A 22,234-nucleotide genomic window follows, 5' to 3' on the forward strand; every position below is an offset into this window, starting at 1 on the left:
TTCATGATCCGTTGCACCACAAACAAATACTGATAGAACTCTCCTAGACCTTTGCAAAAACATTGGAAATGTAAAATTCACCGGATAAAAAGTTTCCCTATAAAAGATCTGTAAGGACCAAGAGCAACATGCTTTCAGTAACCAAAATCAGGCAATGGATTCAAACTCCGCTTCTTTTTTTACATCATTTTATTAAGAAAATAAGTATAAAAATATAAATATAAAACAGTATGACTCAGCATTCAAACAGCATTAATTGCCAGTGTATGACAGCTTTCCTACAACATACACTTTCCATTACACATTACACCTAAATGATGAAATTAATTCACAGTTTGACAAATAAACTGCACCAACCACTCACATGAACATTGCTTGTCAAACAAAGATAGCAAATAGTATATAGGATGTCCATCATTAAAAACACTTTGTACATTTACAGTATTTAATGGAGGTGGCTGGAAAAACCACTTGACTCCTTCTCTACCCCCCCCCCCCCTAAACCAGTCCGGTTCCATTAAACATCGATAGTATACAAGACTACTATCCCTCAGGTCAATTACAAAACACATTGTCCACACCATTGTTCACAAAGAATCCTAAAATTCAAAGGCATCTTTACTGATTATGATCAAAAACAGTAAAACTTTGAGAATTATACTGTATCCCCATTAATGAGAAAAAATTCAACTCGGTTCAAGTCCTGATTTCCATCTCAGCATCCACGAGTGGATTGCAGGAAACTTTGAGTGAATCAAGTAGACTACTAGTTAACGAACGAGCTAGCTAGCAACCTAGACAGATAAACAGATAGATAGCTGGATAGATAGGTGGACAGACGGTCAACTAGCTGGCTAGCTAGCTAACTAACTAGACACATGGCTGTCTGGCTAGCTGGCTAGATAAACAGACATAAAATATGGACTTGAAAAAGTGAGAGCGTATCATGGCTCCGCCTAGGTCTCTCTGTCGGGGCTCTTCCCGATGTACATCTCGGCCAGCTTTTTGAACTGCGGTCCCCAGTTGCTGAGGTAGTCGTAGTCATGGTCCCCCTCGGTGGTGGCAGACTCCAGCGAACTGAGGGACTCCGCCAGTGACCCGCTGCCCTCGTAAGCGTACGTGGCCAGGGAGTCGTAGGGGGGCGCCGTCGGATCCGTATCGTTCTCCTGCAGCCGCCCGTGAATGAAGTCTCTGACGTCGGCGTTATCCTTTATCGGTGATGTCCTCCGAAAGGGAAACAGCATTTCGGGAATGATGTCCCGACGCAGCTTGTTAGCATCCATCACCTCTGGGTTGCGCAGTGTGCCGATATCAAAGGCCTGAGTGTCCTCCTCTCCACCCCCTTCATCGTTGTAGCTGACAACGTTGTCTCTGACATCCTCTTTGGAGATGATCAGAGGCTCCTTCTTCCTCTGTCTCCGCAGGGCAGCAAACAGCACCACGATCACTACACAAAAACAGTGGGAAAGACGGAGAGAGAAAGCTCAGCATAAGATGTGTGCCTCCCAACATGTGTCCTGCATTAAAGAGCACAGGGGAGCGGGAGCGCCATTTACTACCAGTGATGAGTCCCCAACACTGCCTCAGGTATTCACCTCCTATTATTAAAGATTCAGTGAAAAAGCTTTTTCTTTCCTTTCCCCCTTGATCGGCACATTCACTGTATGAAATGCACGGCGGTTAGATGATCCTCCTTTCTTTTTTCTCTCTCTCTCCAGCACGCGGCCTCGTATCTCATCTCATTCATTCTCCTTCAGCAGTAAAAGACAATCGGAGATTGCAGAGTGAGCATGTTTCCAGAGAGTGGCACTGTGTGGGAGCACATTTTAAATAAACACACAGGAAGCAATCTCTCATTGAGGACGAGCACAAATCCTGCTTCACCTCTACTCCATCCCGTCTCCTTCCTTTTACCTTTTTATTTGGTCCTACCAGCAGGTACTGTGGGTACTGAAGTTGTCTACTTGCCTCCCATCTGGGTGTTAATTTCAACACCTTCAATGTGGGTTGTACGGGGGGTGGAGGTGTCTGTTTATAAGGTTCTTTACGGACATTTGTGACTGACCAGTGCCAACATTTTAGACAGCGCAGAGGGCTGCAATGAGGTGGACCAGCTCGGAAGAGGCGTTCCAACTCAGCGCCTGGCCGTCGGAGTCAAGCGGCGGTGAATGCGGCGGTCTGTCGGGGGGGGGGGGGGGGTGGTTCATGCTCGAAAAAGCGCCAGATAACGAGCAGATGTCATATTTTGCTCAAGAGGAGAGAGCGCGGAGTTTAACCTTCGGCACACTCGATATGTGAGGGAAGATCTGCCCGACGCCAGACCGGGAGTTTCATATTCGGAGGTAAAAACAGGCAGATGGAAGAAAAGCTGGTCAAATATGTTTGTACCATTTGTTTGGTCAGGGTGCAGATCAAATGGGAAATAAAAAAACAGATTTTGACAGAAGAAAGGTGGATTCTAACTGAACTCACAGACATGGTTAGAGGCTCATGCAGCACAGTAAACATCCACAAGGACAGTTTCATTGAACACTCCTATCGAGCACGATGCTCGGCCAAGCGAGGTAAAGCTCAATGGAAGTTGGAACCCATTACTTATTGATACGCCCTTGACCATGAGCACTACGCATTTCTGCTTTTTGCTGAGTAAAATGATCGGCACTTCTGCTGCCGTGGCCCGTGTGCTGTTACACGCCGCATTAGATCACGAGGTGGGCTGAAGTGGTGCTTTTTTAGCATGTCAGGAATTAACACGCAACCTAGCGGGGGAAATGCACCGAACATTTGACAAAGTGCATTTATTTGCTAACGGATGGAGCGTAGAGCCACAGCGCTCTTTGCTGATGGAGGACTGCATATGTGTACAGATGTGGCCGCGGCTCAGGAGGTAGAGATGTCGTTCACTCATCGATCAAACCCTACTTGGTTTTCAATATGTTTTTTTATTTGCGTTGTCAACAAAATTCATACACAATCTGTTCAGGATTAAATTGTAAATAGAACACACATTTCTTCGACTTTCAAGGGGCAGCCCCAGCTTTAAATACAGGAGAGCCAGTTGTATTGTAGGTATGACTCAGACCTCTCACTGAGTATCCGATTAGTTTGAGTGTCCCGATGAGTTATTATTGTTTTGGCCACATATGTTATTTTAGAAGGCACTGCCTTTCTTTCTTTACCATTCACACATTATGTGTTGTGATTGTGATTTACTGTAAAGTGGACTGACTAATTCCAGTTCATTATTTGGAATACTATACCATAGCCCTGTTTAAGGGCAACATCTCGTTGTGTTAAATAACGGTTTTACTACATTAAGATTCAGAGCTGGTGCCAGCCAGAGTGGGGACTTCTGGCAGAAATGCATATTTTCAGTGACATTTTATTGATCACAGTGAGTTGGGAAAGCTTTCAATCGATGTCCTGTTTGTAATATAAGCTGTTGGAGCAGACAAATTTACATTTGTTCCCCTCCGCGTGGGCACTCAGCAGCGTGCACTTGAGCAAAGCAGCTCGCTCTGCGCCATGCTATCGACTTGAGCACCTTGGATTGGCTGCAGCATGGATCATATGAAAGTCCTGCCTGGAGTGCTGATGTCCTGTGTGGGTCGATGCCATTCACCAAAAATCACCAACATTAAAAAAAGATCAAGATGACTGTGCGCTGCGGTAAGGTCATTGAGACCATTTCTCTGGCTCTTGTCCTACCAATAGCACCCGTTAGAAATGGGTTTCAGTTGCCACCAACTCCGAGGACGCTAATAACTTGACTGGAGCTGCGTGTGGCTATCAGCGCTGATCTTTGTGATTCGGACTGTTTTTACAATTAGGCTCATTTGCATGATAGGGGACGATGATTGCAACAAATGTCTGCATATTAGCGAATTGAAATACATCCAGAGGAGCACCAAGCCGCTGTTTTCTTGTGAATACAACCCTTTGACACTGCATAAATCTTAAATCTAACCTCTGTATTGCAAACTGTTATCATTCAAACAGTGCTATGTTGACTGCATTTGAATGCGTAATAGTGTTACACAGTATCATAGAAGGGCTGACGAGCTACCATACAAGAACAAGGCTTCTCTGTATTTACGCATCTTCCTCAGTCGTCGACTGGTGACGATGCCGAGCCTTTGGCCTGGGACATGTGGCTTTAGTATTCATGAGTCAAGTGACCCTTAAACAGGGTCTTGATTTAAGAAGCTCAAAGCAAATATAAAATAATTGGAGATGGAGTTTCCAACTAACTCACGGAGACAAAGTTAATCGGCGGAAGTTGTCATTTTGAACAGCAAAATGGACGGTTGCTGGCAAGGAAATGACACGTGTGCTTTTGTTAACTTCCGTGTGAATGCACATACTACTACAACTACACATTTCAAAATCTGCCTCTGTTATCGCTGTAAATTGCATCTGTGCGATCCCAAAATGCATGGCAACAGTAGCTAAGGGGTCAGGATTTAGTAAGGGAACGTTGGAGAGTCTAAGTGTTATTTAGGATACAGCAAAGCCTTGTGAGGGCAATTTGGGATTTTTTGGTTCTCTGCGATATAAATGAAATTGACTTGAATTGAGTTTGTAATCTTAACTAAAAAAAGAAAGGAACAACATTGCAAGACAGACAAGAGGGTTGATATCCAGATGCTCATACATGGGGGGTACTTACTGAGGAGGATGACGACACAGAGCAGTATGGCCACCAGAGCTCCGGTTGTGAGGCCGTCGGAGAAGGGCAGGACCTCCGGGTTGCAGGTCTGCATGTTCCCGCGGCTGTCACAGGCACACACCCGCACGATCAGCGTGCTGGTGCTGCTCTGAATGGGGTAGTCGTTGTCTGAGATCACTACGGGCAGCAGGTACAAGCTCATCTCACGCCGGCTGAAGCCTCCCCTCCGCGTCAGGATGTTGGCCGTGTTATCTGTGGGTGAAGCTCGTCAGTCATGAGGTGCTTTACTCAGCTAAGCAGACGCACCATTGTTCCAGAATGCCATTGTTCCGCACTAAGCAGGAACAATGGCATTCTGTTTCCTTTTCTTTATATCTGCTGACAGACAGCCCATAATATACATATGCAGGGCCATTTAGAAGCCCTGGCGTCTTGAGTAAAGATGACTAAATAGTAATTAAAACAAACATTAAGCATGTTGGTAACAACCTGGGTTATTTGACTTTGTTTTTCAGAATAGCGTTTATTCGCGAGCACAGCTAATTAGTACATTCAGAAGGACACAGTGGCTTCGCATGGCCACGCAATCTTTTTTGCGAAACAAATTTAAGTCCAAGGTTTGTTTGTCATATTCCATAGTGTAATCACTAGCCTCGAGTTTAGCTCCGCTCCAGTCTTTTCATTTTGTCTTGTGAAACACATTCCAGTAGTTGAGGAGCTTTCGTTAATATTTACTGTGATTCAATCCTAAAACTATGACTTGGCATTCTGAAGCAGTTATGCTAATGGAGAGCCAATATACAGATTCAGCATTTGATTTTTTTTTCAATCAGTTCCTGCAAGCTTGCTGAACAAGCTCTGTATGTCTCTCTCTCTCTCTTAGACGGGCTGTGACCATTAGCCTGTACCACTTTTTTCATGAACATATTTCTTTTTTGTAGACTAAGAAACTAGCATTTGTCCTTAACAAAATGCAGCATAGAAAAATGCTAAAATCAATCTTTATTTACATATATAAAATGTATTTATTTTTTTGCATTCTGTTCTAATTCATGATTTTCTGCACCCTATATCGCTCTGTGTGTTGTACCATAACACGTTCTTTGTACACATAGGCTGTTCCTCTTAGTGCACGTTAGTGCATGTGAGCGTGCCCCACGGGCTAGCTCCCGGCCGCCGCTCTCTTCTGCACCGTAGCTGCCACCCTCCAGTTCCCCGTCAGGTAAAACACCTTTGGCTCTGTCACCACTGCTGCCGTTGTTTGAACTGCTAGCTCTATTAGCAGCGTTAGCCGCCGGCTCTGCCGTCGCCGTGTCGTGAGCCGTGTGGAGGCAATAGATATTCCATTCTAGCACCTTTTAAAGTTACAGTGCTCGCAATTTCCATCATATCAACATCTTTAGACTCATTTTAACATACATCAGTACATTCAGTAAAAATGCCAAAGAATGTGTATCTTACCTTCCCTGTCAACAACAGTGAAGTTTGGATTGGTGGCACTTATGCTGAAGACAAACTTGTGCCCGATGAGGGGTTCGTCCGTGTCAACTGCACTTATTGTCTGAATCAGCTGCGAAGAACAGAGCGACGTATGAGGAAACACATGGAAGCTTGTAATGTGAATGCTTCAGGAGGAATCCTATCCAAACACGAATCTAAAACACAGGATGCAGAGCAAAGCGTGTCTTTTTTATTCTATTTCTATTTAATGCTCACTATTGTGAAAAAAAGAGTAAACTGGGGCCAATCAGATACATTGTAGACAAATCTGCAATTAGTGAGAAGTGTTTGGATAATTATAGGATTTGCTGTCTCTCGAAGCACCAGAGCTGTAAACACTGGTGTTGCGTTGTGTGAATGGCTGTGCCCCGACACAGATCCGTCAGTATGCAGCGTGCACATGGAGGCAGCACACTGGATGCAGACATTTCCTCTGCAAATGTTAAGAAGTGACTGATGGATGATCACTGCCAACTTCTGTTTGGCTCTTTGCCCAATAACACCGAGAGCTGCTTACTAATGTCAGCAATGGGTCTCCTAAGACCTCAACCCCACGCTGCAAGGATTGAGCCCAACACATCCTGCTTTCAACATTCATCTTATGAATTCTTTTTTTCCTGTTGTAACAAACCAGAGAAGGAACCACACCATGAATTATATGTACCGTAACTTACACCCCAATTCATACACACGATCATGAATTTGAATCACCTGTCCTGCTTTGACATTCTCGCAGACGAATGTGTCATAAGACATTGCAAACTCAGGGGCGTTGTCATTGACGTCCAGCACCTTGATGAACACAGGCACTCGAGTTGTCTGCCGTGGGTTATCTGAAATAACAAAGGAACAAAACAATGACATCAGCGTGTTTTTAAAGGATCAAAATATAAAAGCACCAATGTCACCAAGTCAGTAAAGGTCCTATATGAGGAACATAAAATACAAAACTAGTTTTAGAAGTTTAAATTACTTATTTCAGTGGCCACCACAGAGATGTTGTGCCATTTGGACATTTCTCTGTCCAGCGCTTTCAGTGTTGTGATGGTGCCATTTACAGAATCGATGTTGAACAGCCTCTCTAGATCTGTATGCCGATCAATGGAGTATCTGAAAGATTAAGCACACAGACATGCTGTCGTTAATACCAATACAAAATGAAACCCCATGCCGAGGGAACTCTGCGTCTCTGTGGTATTTGCATACCTGTAATATTGCTCAGAAAATGTAAGATCTGTCCTCACAAGGCAAACGCACAAAAGTAGCTCTTTACTTCATAAAAACGTGTTCTGCACAGTACATCACTCGTCGCCCGAAAGACAATATATTCCACGCTCCCCATTGTCAAGAGATGATACATCTTTCCCCGCGCCTGCTCATTTGTCACAGTCAACTTTCATATTCTGCTGAAATTTGAATTTGCGACACAATACGACATGTGGCGTGGGCCGAGAATGGCACGTCCTTTTGTCGGAGACGGGCAGGCGGCGTGTGTGTGGAGCGGCTGCGCTGAGCTGTGTGAATCGATACAGCAAATTAGGCTTTGTGCCACGGAGGGCTTACATAATTGTGGGAAATAAACGGTGTCTGTATTCACTTCACAGGGCCACCGCCATCTTCCACTGGGAAATAACCAGGAGGGAGCCATGAATAAGTCCCCCCCCCTTCCACACTGACAAGTTGCTAGGCTGATGGATTAGATATACCCAAGTGCGCATATTTTCATTTCCCTGCTAAACTCTCTGATAAGAGGAGCCGTTGTTTTCCTACCATGGGTTTGCTTGTTCTCTTATTGATTTTATACTAGTATAATTAAAGCTGGGACAATGAGTTTAAAACAATCTCATTACTGCGATACAGCATTGCTACACTTTGGTTGCTGGGGAAATCGTTGCTTAACAGGTCATTGATTCATTCCCAAGTTTACTAAATAGCGAGAACTTGAGAATGTGGCAGCCTGGTCCCGCTGTGTCGTGGTGCATACTTGACTGGCTTGTTGTCAGCGTCGGGGTCCCCGGCCGACACCACACCGACGAAGCTGCCGGCAGCCGTGTCCTCGTGCACGTCGATGATGTAAGGGTTCCTGGTGAAGATGGGGGGCTCGTCCACATCCTCCACGGTCACCTTGACCGTGGCGTAGTCTTTGAATTGCAAACCGTGGACGAACCTGGCGTCTAAGTAGGTGTTTTTCACCTCCACTCTGAACTCGTAGTCCCTCTTGCTTTCGTAATCCAGTGCCTGGAGATTAAAGAGCATCAGAAGTCAAGCTGTAGGCTTTTCCATGAAATTCCGTCCGCCTCCAGGATTTTTGATAGGCAATTCATTACATTCCATTTGTCCGCCTTTATCGTATTCATCCTCTCAATTCTAAGTTAGAAATCCATGTGAGGAATATCTCGGAGATCTCAGGAGGAATCTAAAAAGAGTTCCGAGCAAAAGACTGCTTTATATTATTCATTTCACAGGCTTAGCGTATCTGATTTTACACTGCAGCTCAAAAACAAACTGTCTTTCTCACACGAATAAACGTTATCACAGGGCTTTTTGTCATCTGAAACTGTACTATTCTGTCTTTCCATTGAAGTTGAACTTCCATATTGAGACTCTATAAAAGGACAGATCAAATTCAAACACATACTAAAGCATGAAGAGAAACCCCAGAAGGTGAAATATTTAAACGACTAAAGAAATTATGCTTTTAAAGGCATCTTTTTTCACACAGGTGGTGTTACTTGATGCATTTGATCAAATGTATTTCATTTAAAGGCTTTCTGTGGAACACTTCAACATGTATTGAAGGCCATTCATTGCAGCTCTATGAAAATGTGTCACTTGTCAGAAGTGTTTTTGTCTGATTGCAAGTCTTGGTCACATGACCGCTCACAACAGCTGGGTTTGATGCTGGATGCAGACTACAAAGCATGACGCAGTGAAGCTCATCATGGAAGACTCCCAAGCACCAGAAATAGATTACCTTTTTGATGATGATGACTCCCTCCTGCGTGGTCTGGTCAGTGATAATGTTGAATGTGTCATGACCCCCGACGATACTGTACTCCATCTCAGCATTACGCCCAACATCTGGATCATCTGCCTTAATGCGTCCAATGGCACCTCCGATCTCTGTAGACTCCACGGCGGTCACACGGAAGGAATCTATGTGACGGAATCAGAATCAGAAACCGTTTATTGCCATTGTATGTTGAACATACAAGGAATTTGACATGACGGGAGGTGCATAACAGTTAACAACAATCAACAACAATCAACAATGCAAAGTACAGTTGGTGAAACAAAGTCATTAGAGACTCGTTTGTGCACGCTCGTCTCATGAGTAGGCTACGTCGGGTTGGGCTGGCTTAGATATTTTCAAAACCAGTTGGACACAGGACCTTCACCAAGGAGACCTCAGTCCTGTCCCACATGGAACCAAAACATGAAATATTGAATTTACCGTTAAGTAATGTTTTTATTTATATCGTTACATTGTTACGGTAGTTATGTTATAATTTGTACACACACCATGAGCTTTTTGCATAAACCTAAGCAATCGTAACGTTAACAACAATGTTACAGGCGTGATGTGATACTGATGTGAAAGTATGACATTTTTCTTCGGTTTGGAAATATCGACATAAAAGGTATCCTTTGGTTTACCAACATTTATTTTTTCTGGCGACTGGTTTGTACAACTAACTGGACCAGATAAACAAGAAAACGACCAAACTCTTAACATATTGTTTTGATGTTTAAGATATCTTTTGTTATTATTTTGGGTCTAAATTGGACTCTTACGGTTAGCAAAGCGCGGCGGACTGTCGTTCACGTCGGAGAGGGTGATGCTGACTGTCGTGGTGCCGGAGAGCCCGCCCATCTGTCCGGCCATGTCTTTAGCCTGGATCACAACCTGGTAGTTCTCCTTGACTTCTCTGTCCATGCCGGGCAGGGCCGTCTTGATGGTGCCTGGTGGGGAAATAAGCAACATTATTCCCACCACTTTTGCCAATTTGATGGAAAACTTCACTTTGGAAAAGTGTATCTTCCGTCTTACTGAAAATGAGATAAGATTAAGATCAATTTCATCCCTGTGCTCAACCATGTCTCCAAGGAAATTGCATCTATACACTTCTAATTTGGTTTGCCAATTACATTTTAAAGGGGAACTGTAATTGCTGCCTGGAATCTGTTCCCTGGCAACACGTTCCTACTGTTCAGAATCCAAGTCGTAGGAGGTGGTCTGGGTCGATTGGGCCTGCAGGGCTCAGAATGTTGAACCTAACCACACGCAGGACTCATGATGTCAAACAACAAAGGCATTTTGGTCAAAGGGGACTTCTGCGGAGCTGCATGTAAATGGAGCCCGGCAGTTTTGGTCAGAGTCTCTGCCTTAGCTGCCTGTTAAAGAACATTGTTCTGTCTGTTGTGGTCATGTTAAATGAGCACATCCAATGTGTATTTAATTGAGACAGTTTGCGGTTGCTGGAGTGGACCTTTGACATCGGCTACCCGTTTCCCTTTGCCGGCATGTAGGATTTGCCGGCGTTTAGTGGTGAGGTTGCAACAGATTGGATGCTCTGAATCAATCAAACAATGTAACCATCAAATAAATAAATCTATCCATGAATCTATCCTATTTCTGAACAAAGCATGACAACACTCGCCTTTAAGGTGAAGTTGCAAGTTAATGCTTGTAATCACTTGACATTTAAAAATGTTTCCAAACATTATGAGGGATCTGACTCTGCAGTTGACTTCATGTTTAGGTTATGAAATGCTCTCTGATTGGACACTGCTGTAGGTGCCACTGATGCCACTTGATTTAGTTCCCCGCTAGTTTGACTCCAGCTCGTATCTGTGGACCTAGGAAGGACATTATGCACACATTCAGAAAAGGATTTCTGTCCATATTTCCATATCCACATTTTACTACAACTATTACAAATACATACATACAATACAATTACTTAATTTGACATTTCTGCTGAAATAAATAACCTCATCAATGTGATTTGAAAGGGAATTTACTCTGTGGGTTCAGATCTTGACTTCAATAGGATGCAAATAAGTCCTTAAGCTGCGTGTTGAAGTGTCAGAAACACGTATTGAGTATTACAGACATCTGTTTACATCTGTTTACAGACTTGCGTGACGTTAGCAGCTGCGTCCGGGAGATCCTGCTGGGTTTGTCTTACCATTTTCAGAATCCACAGAGAAGTACGGTTGTCCCTGGAGAATGCTGTATACGAGCTTGGCACTGTTGCCGTACGTTTCATCGTCGGCATCATTGGCGGTTACTGTGACAACAGATGTACCTGCAAAGAGAACATGCAAAGTCAAGTTTAGTGTCGCAGCAGTGATACGTGATCAAGTGATTGACTCTACATGTGTTTTATTTACTGTTTGTTCATATGGAGAGGGTTTTCTGTTAACCCACAAAAATACCTTTTGAGCAAAGCAATAAGTTCAACTGACTAATCTTTAATTCCATGTTAATTAAATGTGATTAGTTGGTTACAGGAAGGCAGTGACATCTTAGTGGAATCAATCAGGAACATTGGTCGTTGCTTTGACAAGGTAGATGATGCAGCTGCTGAAACTGAATCAAACGTGATAATCTAATGCATGCTCTATTCTGGCACCTGGATGGAAGTGATTTGTTTGATTAAACCCCGTTGTCCTCGTAGATGATCTATTAAATGTCAGTGAGACTGGAAGTTACATCATCGAGACTTAAAGTGAAGGTACAACGTTGCACCAACTGCTAACCTATGGAGCTTCCATTGAGTTCCATTATGATGAGTTCAACCTCTATGCAGTATATTATTTTCCCTAAAAAACACGTTATGTGTTGTTTGAAGGTGTTTTCACAACAATATAAATGAGATATTAGAGAGGGAATTATGAACTGTTTACCTTCCTAACACCAGCTCTGAGCAGCTTATGATAAATCATTGAAACTAATAATGCCAACGTTTTCTCATATCCGAACTGTGAGCTCTGTGATCCATTGCGCCATCACATCTTTACATTCGCCTCAACAAAACCCGGCTTTAAGCTCAATATTTCTAATCATCAACTCAATTAACAGAACACTATGTTGTTGTACTCGTTGTTGTTTTTATAGTAAATGTTATCAGTAGATCTCAAGTTGGAAAGTACAGTGTGTATCTTTGCAGAATCCTGTTCAAATTATAAATACAAAAAGAAAGAGTTGCGTACAAGCATTGCTGCTTTTAGCTGAGCGAGGTCGTATTGCTGATGCACTTCTCCCTGACCTCTGTTGTCAGAGTCAGCGGTGTGGCAACATTAGATAAATACTGACAAACTAGTATCACTCACACTATCACTAAAACTCCAACCGCTTGAACCTCACACACAATACACACGAGCCTCCACAACCAAGTGATAGGTGCTTGGATATGTGCCATTTGTGTGCTAAAAGAATAAAAATGATCCGATGAACACATATGTCAGGCGTAGAAAGGGCTCCGTTTCTCTCTGACATCCTTTCATTGAGTCACTTCCCAGTAAAGTCCCGCATAATCCACCCAAGCGTTCCAATAACGCCACGCTGCAAATACTGTCCTTGGCATTCAGGAGACCTCTGCCGTGTCCCGTTTGGGTCTCTGACTGTCTCCGTGCATACTAATGAACCCTTGAACATCTGTCCCACTTAGTCCCAGCACTGATAGCATGAAAGGGAGCCGCTGGTTCTTCATGGCTGGCTGGCTTTATTAACCAGTTTGTTCAGTCTGAACATATAAGACAGAGACGAGCAGTGGTGACCCCGACCCACCTTTTGCCCGTATCCATGCAGCTGAGAACTCTAAGAACGCCGCGTTATGAATTCCAAACAGGCTGTTGTGTCTCATATAGACAATTGGCTTTTTGATATACCCTTGATTGCTCCTGTGTATTCATTTTGGTTGCGTAATTGAGGGTTGATTTCATGCCGCACACATTATTTTCATAAGCTTTGTTTATATTCGTGCCAATTGGTTTATTTATATGACTTGAATGGAATGAAGCCAAGCGCAATGAAGCAAATCCTTAATTGGAAATCCAAATCCTCAATCTAAACTTTCAATATTTCTACTGCCTATTAAAAATGGCAAATGGCACTACTTGTTATGAATGCCCAATGAGCCTGGCCAAACAAATAATCACAAAAAGAGGAGATGACTTTGAAGGAGTGAATGCAGCGTCACAATAGGCCGGTCCATCAACACTGTTCACTCTTTTGCTTTTCCTTAATTGCCTTCTAGCATACTATTAATTATATATTTCCATATACTTTTGCATTAATACACCAATTATTATTTTCTCCCTTACTTGTTTAAATCATCAAAAATTCAACCATAACAAAAAAGCGGAAAAAGTAAATTTGCCAAGAGTGAGTTCTTCAAGTTTCATATATTGTCCAACTAACAGCCCGATCAAAAGTTAACGTCTCTAAAATAAAATCAACCTCAACTTACCAACTTCAGACATTTCGGGGACACTGGCGAAGTAGATTTCCTTCGCAAACTTTGGCTCGTTGTCGTTGATGTCGTGAATTTTGATGTTGAATTCGGTGTCGGGCTCCAGCTCTGCATCGGTTCTCCTGTCCAGCACCTTTGCAACCAGTGTGTACATGGCTTTCTCCTCCCTGTCCAGCCTCTTGGTGGCGTGGATGTCCCCAGACTTCTCATCGATCAGGAACAGGCTGCCGGCCCCGTCTCCGGTCAGAACGTACTTCACAATGCCATCGCCTCTGTCCATGTTGGAGTGCAGCTGAAAACGGCAGAGACACATTTCTATAGAGTAAAACTTTTCTTGCTCAATGAAGTTCTAATTACACTCTCTTCTGACGAGAAAACACAATGTTGCCATTTTGTGACAGCATTGACTTGCTGTGTAAAGTTAACATCTGCAGAAAAATAGTCATAATAGTGATACTGCATATTTACAGGCCCCATTCATTGCCTTTGAACACCTCCACATAATAAGTCATTTCCTTCTTTGTTGCAAACACCGATGCAATACTATGTGCTGTTTTTCAGTGTGGTCTAAAATGTGAACATGCATCCATAAAATTTAATTAAATAAAATTTAAAAAAAATGGAGAAAATGTGCTTTCCCTGCATATCTCCAAATTAAGCTGTATGCCCTAGTTACCAATTCTCTCCCTTCCCCTTTAATTTTTAATTGAAAACGACTGCAAGCATCAGTTTCAGGTACGTTTTATCTCCTTCGTCTCCTCACATGCCTTCGTTTGGCCAGTTTAGCGATTTCTTTTATTTTGTTCTTCGAGCGTTCCGGCTGCACCTCGACACCTAAACTACACTAAGTTTGTATTCTGATGCCCCCAAGTTAATTGACTGAACATGCAGTACATCAACAGTACAAGCCACACGACCTCCTTGGGAATTAATACATTGAAGATACTGTTTGGCCTTCTAGATGCATGAAGACTTCTAGATATTCCTGTGATCACTGAAATGATGGTGTGAACCCACCGGGGGTCAGATCTGTCTCCGACTCAGAACAGAACACGGCCTTGGCAGCCACAGTGTGGAGAGTGACACCACTCCATTGGTTCAGATCAAATTAGTCTTACATTTTTCTTCCAAATTGTGCCTTTTGAAAAATGATAACCTGACCTACAGCAACAACTGCTAAAATGAGTCACCTCTGACCCATCCATCACCTTGCAGCGTCTCCAAGCGTCATGGAGGAGTAATGGCGGCTCACTGTGACAGACACTTGATTCAAGCTCATTACTGTACTGGATCTGTCAGCAGTTCTATTTAGGGTGCTATCCTCATGGGTTCACATTTTAAATGACGAGTAGTTGGGGACACAGAATGTACGTCAGCAACATATTAATATTAATGTCTGCGTGCTGTGAGGGAACTAATTATTTCTTTCCCGCAGTTGGACGAGTGATGTCAACAGTACAACTTTCCATGGAAAGCTGAGATGTATTGCCAGCTCTACTCAATAAATCAAGAAATGGGATGCAAATGAAAACGAGATGCTGTCAAGTTCAAATTAACAATGTGTGCATTATTTGAAAATATTTTCATGACGGTGAACTCCATTATCCGACGTCTATTAAAGAGGAATATCACTCAGCTTTCATTTTCACACACATGTGTGGTCTGGCGCGGTCTATTCACATGACTTCAGTCCTGAGCTGAACCGAAGAAGAGCCAAGGATTCATCACGTGTTATGTATTTTAAAAGGCTGCTACTGCGTTTGACTATGAATGATGCTGCTAATTTTGGTGAGCAGGATGATTTTTTTTTGCATTGAAATTGTCTTCATATCTGTGCTATGCACATTCCCCCCCCAAAAAAAACTTGAATGTTGTTCCAGTCACCTTTTCTCTACTTAGAAAGGCATTGTGTATGTCGTGGCGCTGTAGGAAGCAGAGGAGCGTGCTCACTTAGCAATGGTTGAACATACATCATTACTGATACCTTTCAAACACGCCTCTCTGCTCCCAGCGTGATAATTAGACCACGACAATTTCAGACCGAGTCAGACCACAACAATTGCATTTTTTTTTCCAAATGGTTTGATCGTATTCTTCAGGAGGTTTCATCTGATTATAACCATATATATCTGGTCCTGGTTGTTAATACTGTAAAAAGGAACCTGAGCAGCGGAAAACAACAAAGAAGGAGCCATCAAAGCAGCCTGCACGCTATGCAGCCGAGCCGTCAAAATGATAATCTCAGTCTTGTGCTATGTATTTTACATATCTCCACTCGTCTACGTGAGGGGGATGCAAACCTTTACCTCATGCACTTTTGCTAATTAATGGATGTCAACGTAACGTCAGCTCCCTAATCATATGGGTAAACAGGTCTTCTTCCCGTGGCCGTATAGATTTCCTTCTGAGTGGAACTGCGCTAGTTATTATGAGACAGTATACCATCTAGGCAAGGCAAGTTTATTTGTATAGCACATTTCAACAACAAGGCAATTCAAAGTTTTTACTCGCACACATCTAAACACCACGGTGGGCCTGTACATATCAACAAGCCAGCAACATGGAGGCTCATTATTTGATAACTGCGGGGATGTGCTTTAGAAATGAAAAATGAAATAAATAGGATGAGCAATTTCTACTTTGTTCCGGCTTCCCAGAGAATACAAGAAAGTCGATATACGATTATTGTGTCGCATTTTGTGTCACGATGTCTCTCGTTTTGGTCTTGGGTATGAATTCCCTTTACTGCAGCTCAGCGGCTCCGGGGCGAGGATCCCCCGGTGGGAGCGTTTCCCCGGCGCTGGCTGGCCCTCTGCGGGCGTATCTCCGCCGTGGTGTAGCGACCTGCTCTAGATCGGCTCAGAAAGGACCACGGTGAAGGTGGCGCTTAACAGCAACCCTCAGTTTTTTTTTTACAAAATCAGAAAGTTCTTCATCTATCTAAATGTCAAAGTGCACTCGATTGATGCAGTGTTTTCTTTTAAGTCAGTGAGTGCAAACGTTAAAACATAATTTGTCCAAAAGAATCCTGATTAGCAGCACTATTATATATGTATTCAGTGTAATTATGTTGAAAACTAGGCCAAATATATTTGGAGTGAGATCCACCAGAAGCGAGTTCTATATGCTGATCGAACATGCGTTGTCAATCTCTTACATCTAAACTGGCGTTGATACTGCGTGTGGCACTAAGTGTTTTGCACACAGCCTTAACAGAATAAAATGTTCACACTACCGCACTATATTTGCAAAGATTTAGTGGCTCTCCTTTCAAGGCCGCGCAGCACAAACCCAGCCTTTTCAAGGCCTTACAACAGAAGCACAGAAGAGAGCCTTGATGAGTTAAATCGCCTTGCACAAACACTGAGGAATTGTCAGTAAAGCGGCAAAATCATTGGCAATTCTGTTCAGGTCTCTGCTAAGCATTGCTCGCTGCTGCAGAGAGGAGATAGCAAAACAGGGAGCAGAATGGATACAGCATTACTCGTCCTCCCTCTTCCCCTCGGTCTCTTAACACATAGACAAGACGTCCACAGCACTGAAACACTATCATGTATGTTGTGCAGGTTAAAGTTGAAGCTCACGGTATATCTCAAGTGATCTGCAGTTTCCATTGCAAGTTCTGCACAATTCATGCAGCAACGTGTCGGACAAGGCCTCGAGGATACTCATTCGGCAAACTATTAACACAACAAAGTGAGCTAACTTGCATGTTCTAATTTGGAGCGGCACATTTTCTTTTACAAGGCACAAGACAATACAGTGTTGCAGGAGCTTAATAGGATTTGGTTCACTTCAAACATGCCACTCCGATGCTCCAGAACCCAAAGTTTGCGGTTGTATTGCTCAGCATTGCAAGTGTTCACACTTCACAGGCCTGCTTAAGAAGTAGGGCACCGCAGCTGCACACGGTGAGTGCTCGCACTCATTAATGGCCCCCGCGGAAGATTTGACGCCCTAGCGCTCGATCCGTGCACAGCCGCTGCACGGCACATTTACAGTCATGAGGTATGCTACGCTCTCTGACAATACCAACTGAGTAAGTGCTCGAAACCTTACTTTAACGAATGCAGTTATTATATTTCTTTCTTCTTATCATTCCGTGAGGTACCCGTCAGCACCGCTCGGCATGTAAGCTTCAAAGCAGCATGTCTTTTTGAGCACCTTGATAAGCAATGTGAGCTGCATTTAATATCTGCCGCCGTCACAGTGGCGCACCGCTTCCCTTTTCCGGCTAAAAAGCGAGCCATAGAGCGCTGTCTTTACATCAGACTAGATTGTTGTAATCAAGAAATCAACCTCAAGTGACAGTTGCTCTGTGTGTGTGTGTGTGTGTGTGTGTGGGGGTTGATTGGAGTGGTTTGATTGAATGTGAAATCAACAAGATCTCCCACAGTGCACTGCAAAGGCCATTACATCATCTTTAGGAGGACGGCCATCAGGGCTTTGATGGCTCTGTGCTGGACGTGAACGTGTTTGTGGTCTTTGTTCTCCGTCTCCCGCACTTTACCTCTCATTTGTTTCTCTGCCGTTGTCATCATCCAGCCATAGCTCCGTGTATCTATTGCTGCATCTATTACAGTTGCAGCTCATACAAAAAGAACATTTTTTGTTGTTTTTCCAACAGCAAGCCACATACACTGAATTAACAATGACATAAAAACGGAAGGCAGCTGGTGTATCTTTATATTTTCTTGATTCATTTAATAAATAGTGAAAAGCAGTTCCTCAGAGCACGCGATAATGAAACGATTAACGGATAATCTTACTGTTTTCTTTGCACTTCTCATTTTCTCTCCACCAGATAGCTTTTTGTCTCTATCCATCCATCTCTCCCTGAACTTTTCTTTCTCTGTGTAACCGTCTCTCTGCCGCCGTCGCAGTCTGTCTCTGTAGCGAGGACTCCAACGTTAAACTGATTGAATTAGTGATGCGGATCGCCGCAGCTTCTTCTGTAAAGCCGAACGGCAGTGCGTCTGCCCTGTATTCTTCTCTGGGTAATTTATTACAGCCTCGTGTTCCTCTGACAGTTTAATGGTGAGTGATATTGGACACAGGAAGAGCGGGGAGCTGGTGGATGTGATTGCTGTCATGCCACAGAAGTTGGGTGCCAGAGAGCATCAAAGACTCCAGAAGAAAGCCACATTGCACCAGTCATTGACATGTCAATGGATGGCCCCATTTATAGTTAGCGATTGCTTTGCTGCTTCGTCACATCACGCAACGAGGTGAATTTCATTGGCCTCGCTGATTGATATGTTTTCTTCCTCCTCCTTTTCTCCATATTCCATTAAAATATGCTGTTCCTTTCTCTTCACCACATCAGGATGATGGTTTCTGCAGAAGAAGTTGTCATACCCCCCCTACTCAACCTTGCACAAGACACTCAAGACACTTGTTTACTCCGGAGAATGAGGTGTGTGATGAAAGCTAGCTTCCTCTGAGAAAATTGGCTGTCGACAGTCACCTCATTTCCCTCGCTGGAGTTATAACGGTAGCGTTCCCCATCACACCTGTCTTTATAGTGCTAGCATGGGTGAGCTGACAAGAAGCTCTCTGATCTGGGTGGGTGTGGAGGGGGAGCATTGTCCCGGAACTCTTATTCTTTTGTGGGTTTTTAGGAGAAAAATGTCTTGCAAGAGCTGCAGTTTTATAAATTGGTCTCAAAGCACTCTGTGGTTGCCGGAGACTGGCTTTAGTCCTGTGCACGCTTTGAGTTGGATTTGTATGGCCATGAACTGATATTGATTATCACATTTGAACCTCAACTTGTCGGGGTTTCTTAAATCACCATAGAATTGCAGTCTTTGTCAAACTGGGTGCATTTATTTGAATTATTCATTGAATTTGTTTATTGTTTGGCTTGTAAAACACGATGATAGTCTTGAACACTTGAGGGTCCGTATAGTGTCAGAGTTTGGTCTCAATAACTGAGCAATAGGCGTTTCTCCCCAAGGCTCGACAGTGATTTTGAGGTAATTGACAAACCAATTATTGGGCTCTCTTTGAACAACTACGAAAAAATGCGGGCAGCAAAATGTAGAAAACGGTTACCCCAAAAATTCAAAAATGTTTGATATTTGTTGGATTAGTAATATTTAAATGTTGCTGTTAGTCAGAACTGGGACCAGACAATGCTGCACGCAGGCATCTTTGGCAACTAATATGGCAACCATATTTTCGGCCTAATTACCAGCCCGGCAACCACTTTTGACAGTTAGTGTTGAACCCTGCCACTTATTCCATTTGAGTGTATTTTAATTTGTGATGCCCGTACACCTCCTCCTGGCGTCATTTTGAAATAAAGCAAAGCGTATACGTCTTTTATATCCAGGGTGTTGGATAGGGCTTGCCAGCAGGACGTTTCAGCTCAATTGGCTCATGACTCATGTACCCTTGGTGTTATTGACTGATCTGAGCGGTGATTATGATGCTTGTCGGACGGAAACGACTTAATATGTAACCTTAAAGACGCCACATTTTGTTGTGGAGGACTATTGGAGACCGGAGTGAAAGAGGGAATTGCATGTGCTGTGTATCTGAGAGCTCCAGTTAACTGCCGGTAACAGCCAGCTTTCTGCCAGCCCATTCGTCTTCAGCCAATTACATCAAACACTCCTTCAACAAGCTAAACCTTCTATAATTAGTCTGCACACAATGCGTTTTGGGCACGTTACCTTGCCGACATATTGATGGTCATTTCCTGCGTATTCCTCCAGCAGAAAGAATTGATTCCACATCCATCCACGTTTGGACCGCTGAAGAATCCTCCCGTCACTCTCTGGCATCCCAAACAGATTCCCAATATTCCCCGGCGTGAAAGGCAGAGCAGTGCTGGGCCACAGGATAGAGAGCATCAGGAGGAGCACGACCTGATTGGTTATCATGGTATCCATTCAAGCTGGGAAATGTCCTGGACGACGTCTGAATTATGGTAATGAACTTCTGGTAGGATGTAGACTGGAAGGCAGTGTCAACAGCACAGACATTGTATTCCTCTCTTTGATGTCCTTTAGATCCCTGTGAAAAGAGGACATCTTCAGTGAAGAAGCACTTTTGTATCAGCTTTACAACCAGAAGAGCCACTGAGGCAGCATGCAGACCACAATAGGGCAACACTTCTGTGCACAACACGTGTCTCTCTCTATGTGTGGTTCACCGTGGCAGCAGCTAATTATGCAATCAGCAAATGTGCATTGTGAGTGTCTGAGAGCTCAAAAGTCCCAATTCAGTGATTGGATTTGTCTTGGATCAGAAACGGAAAAAATGAAAAATACAGCTTCATGAACATTTTAAAACATATACATTTATCCATCAAGGTAAAATAATCATAGATGCAAAACTAATGCAATAGGAGTCATTAGACACACTTCTAAGGAAGTGATTAATGTCTAAAAGAAATTAAAAAAAAAACTTTGCCAGCTCCCTGGCATGTCTCCTGGCTCCCTTGTATTTGAGTAGTGAAAGAGTGAGCAGCACTACACTAATTATAAGTCGCATCACCGATGATTCGCAAACAGTGCTTCACAGCCGGTGAGTGTATTTGAGCAGCAGAATGCTTCTGACGAGAGTGGAAGGCGCCACAGTGAAACACTCGACTGGAACTCAGCTTTTATTTTTATGTCCCGCTTCACACTCATTCAGTTACAGAGTTACAGATCGACCTCCGCTGCTGCGTGGAGAGATGGATTGCCTTTCTATATTTATTTATTTCGTTTTCTTTTTTTCATCCCCCTGACCCATTTCTCTCCAAGGTTTCACCTCCAGTTTGTCCATGCACACATTACTGATAGTTACTTCCATATTGTCCCATTACTCCCAATACACCATTGGGAATACGGGTTCCAAAATGGTTCTTCCTGAAGGGCTAAGGTTCTGCTCTATTTTCTTCTCAAGATCGATATTTGATTCAAGAGATTTTCAAAGATTATTTTGTAAGACTCAGGGCTCTCGTCAAATAATTCCTTCTTTGACGAGTTCTTCAAGGTCTGTTGAAAGTGTTGAAAGACGTTCACAGCCAGACCCACAAACTGTTATATATGATTCACTGCACCTTTATTTATAAGAGTGTTGTGATGTACTCTGAAAGGAGAACTGTATATCCATGTGACTCATTACCAGAATGCACACCTGGTATCTGACGCTGTGATAAGGTGTTATGTGTTTCTGATACTTCACTTAGGTTGTGCCCCCCCCCCCCCCCCCCCCCCCCCAGCACTCCTCCTGATAGGTAACGTGGGTGTGCATGCATAATGCATGGTCTTTTGGGAGTTAATCCTAATAAATCTTGCCTCTCGTTCTAAGAAGGGCCCGTTTAGTAGGGTCACCGCACGAGGGCTGGAGCTCCAGAGTCGTCCTGACAGGTGTCCGCCGTGTCCCCCAGAGGCACATGCTGCGTTAACAATTCCTCCGCCGCTGTTCAGAGCTCTTAAATAACAAACCGCATTGTCAGTGGAAGTCTTCACAAGGACAAGGCCTGCTACTGTCGATGAAGAAATCAGTGCTATGGTCCCATTGGAGGAAGTGAAGTATGGCATATAAATGAATGCGATTCTTCACAAAATCAAATAAGTGAGCTAATGAG

At 43.5% G+C, this 22,234-nt stretch overlaps 1 protein-coding gene across 1 annotated transcript; it reads right to left on the reverse strand.

The window, feature by feature from the left end:
- Positions 1 to 233: 233 nt before the first annotated feature.
- On the reverse strand, positions 234 to 20,537 carry LOC306794137 (cadherin-10-like; the record flags this gene model as incomplete). Its single annotated transcript, XM_079292069.1, has 11 exons — positions 234 to 1,447; positions 4,670 to 4,921; positions 6,131 to 6,239; positions 6,881 to 7,002; positions 7,143 to 7,279; positions 8,154 to 8,407; positions 9,144 to 9,325; positions 9,965 to 10,132; positions 11,362 to 11,481; positions 13,648 to 13,942; positions 20,328 to 20,537. 11 exons carry the CDS (start codon positions 20,535 to 20,537, stop codon positions 957 to 959), a joined length of 2,340 nt encoding a protein of 779 aa, XP_079148195.1. The 3' UTR covers positions 234 to 956.
- Between the last annotated feature and the right edge of the window lie 1,697 nt (positions 20,538 to 22,234).

This window comes from Melanostigma gelatinosum, assembly GCF_949748355.1.
Source record: "Melanostigma gelatinosum genome assembly, chromosome: 20".
NCBI lineage: Eukaryota > Metazoa > Chordata > Actinopteri > Perciformes > Zoarcidae > Melanostigma > Melanostigma gelatinosum.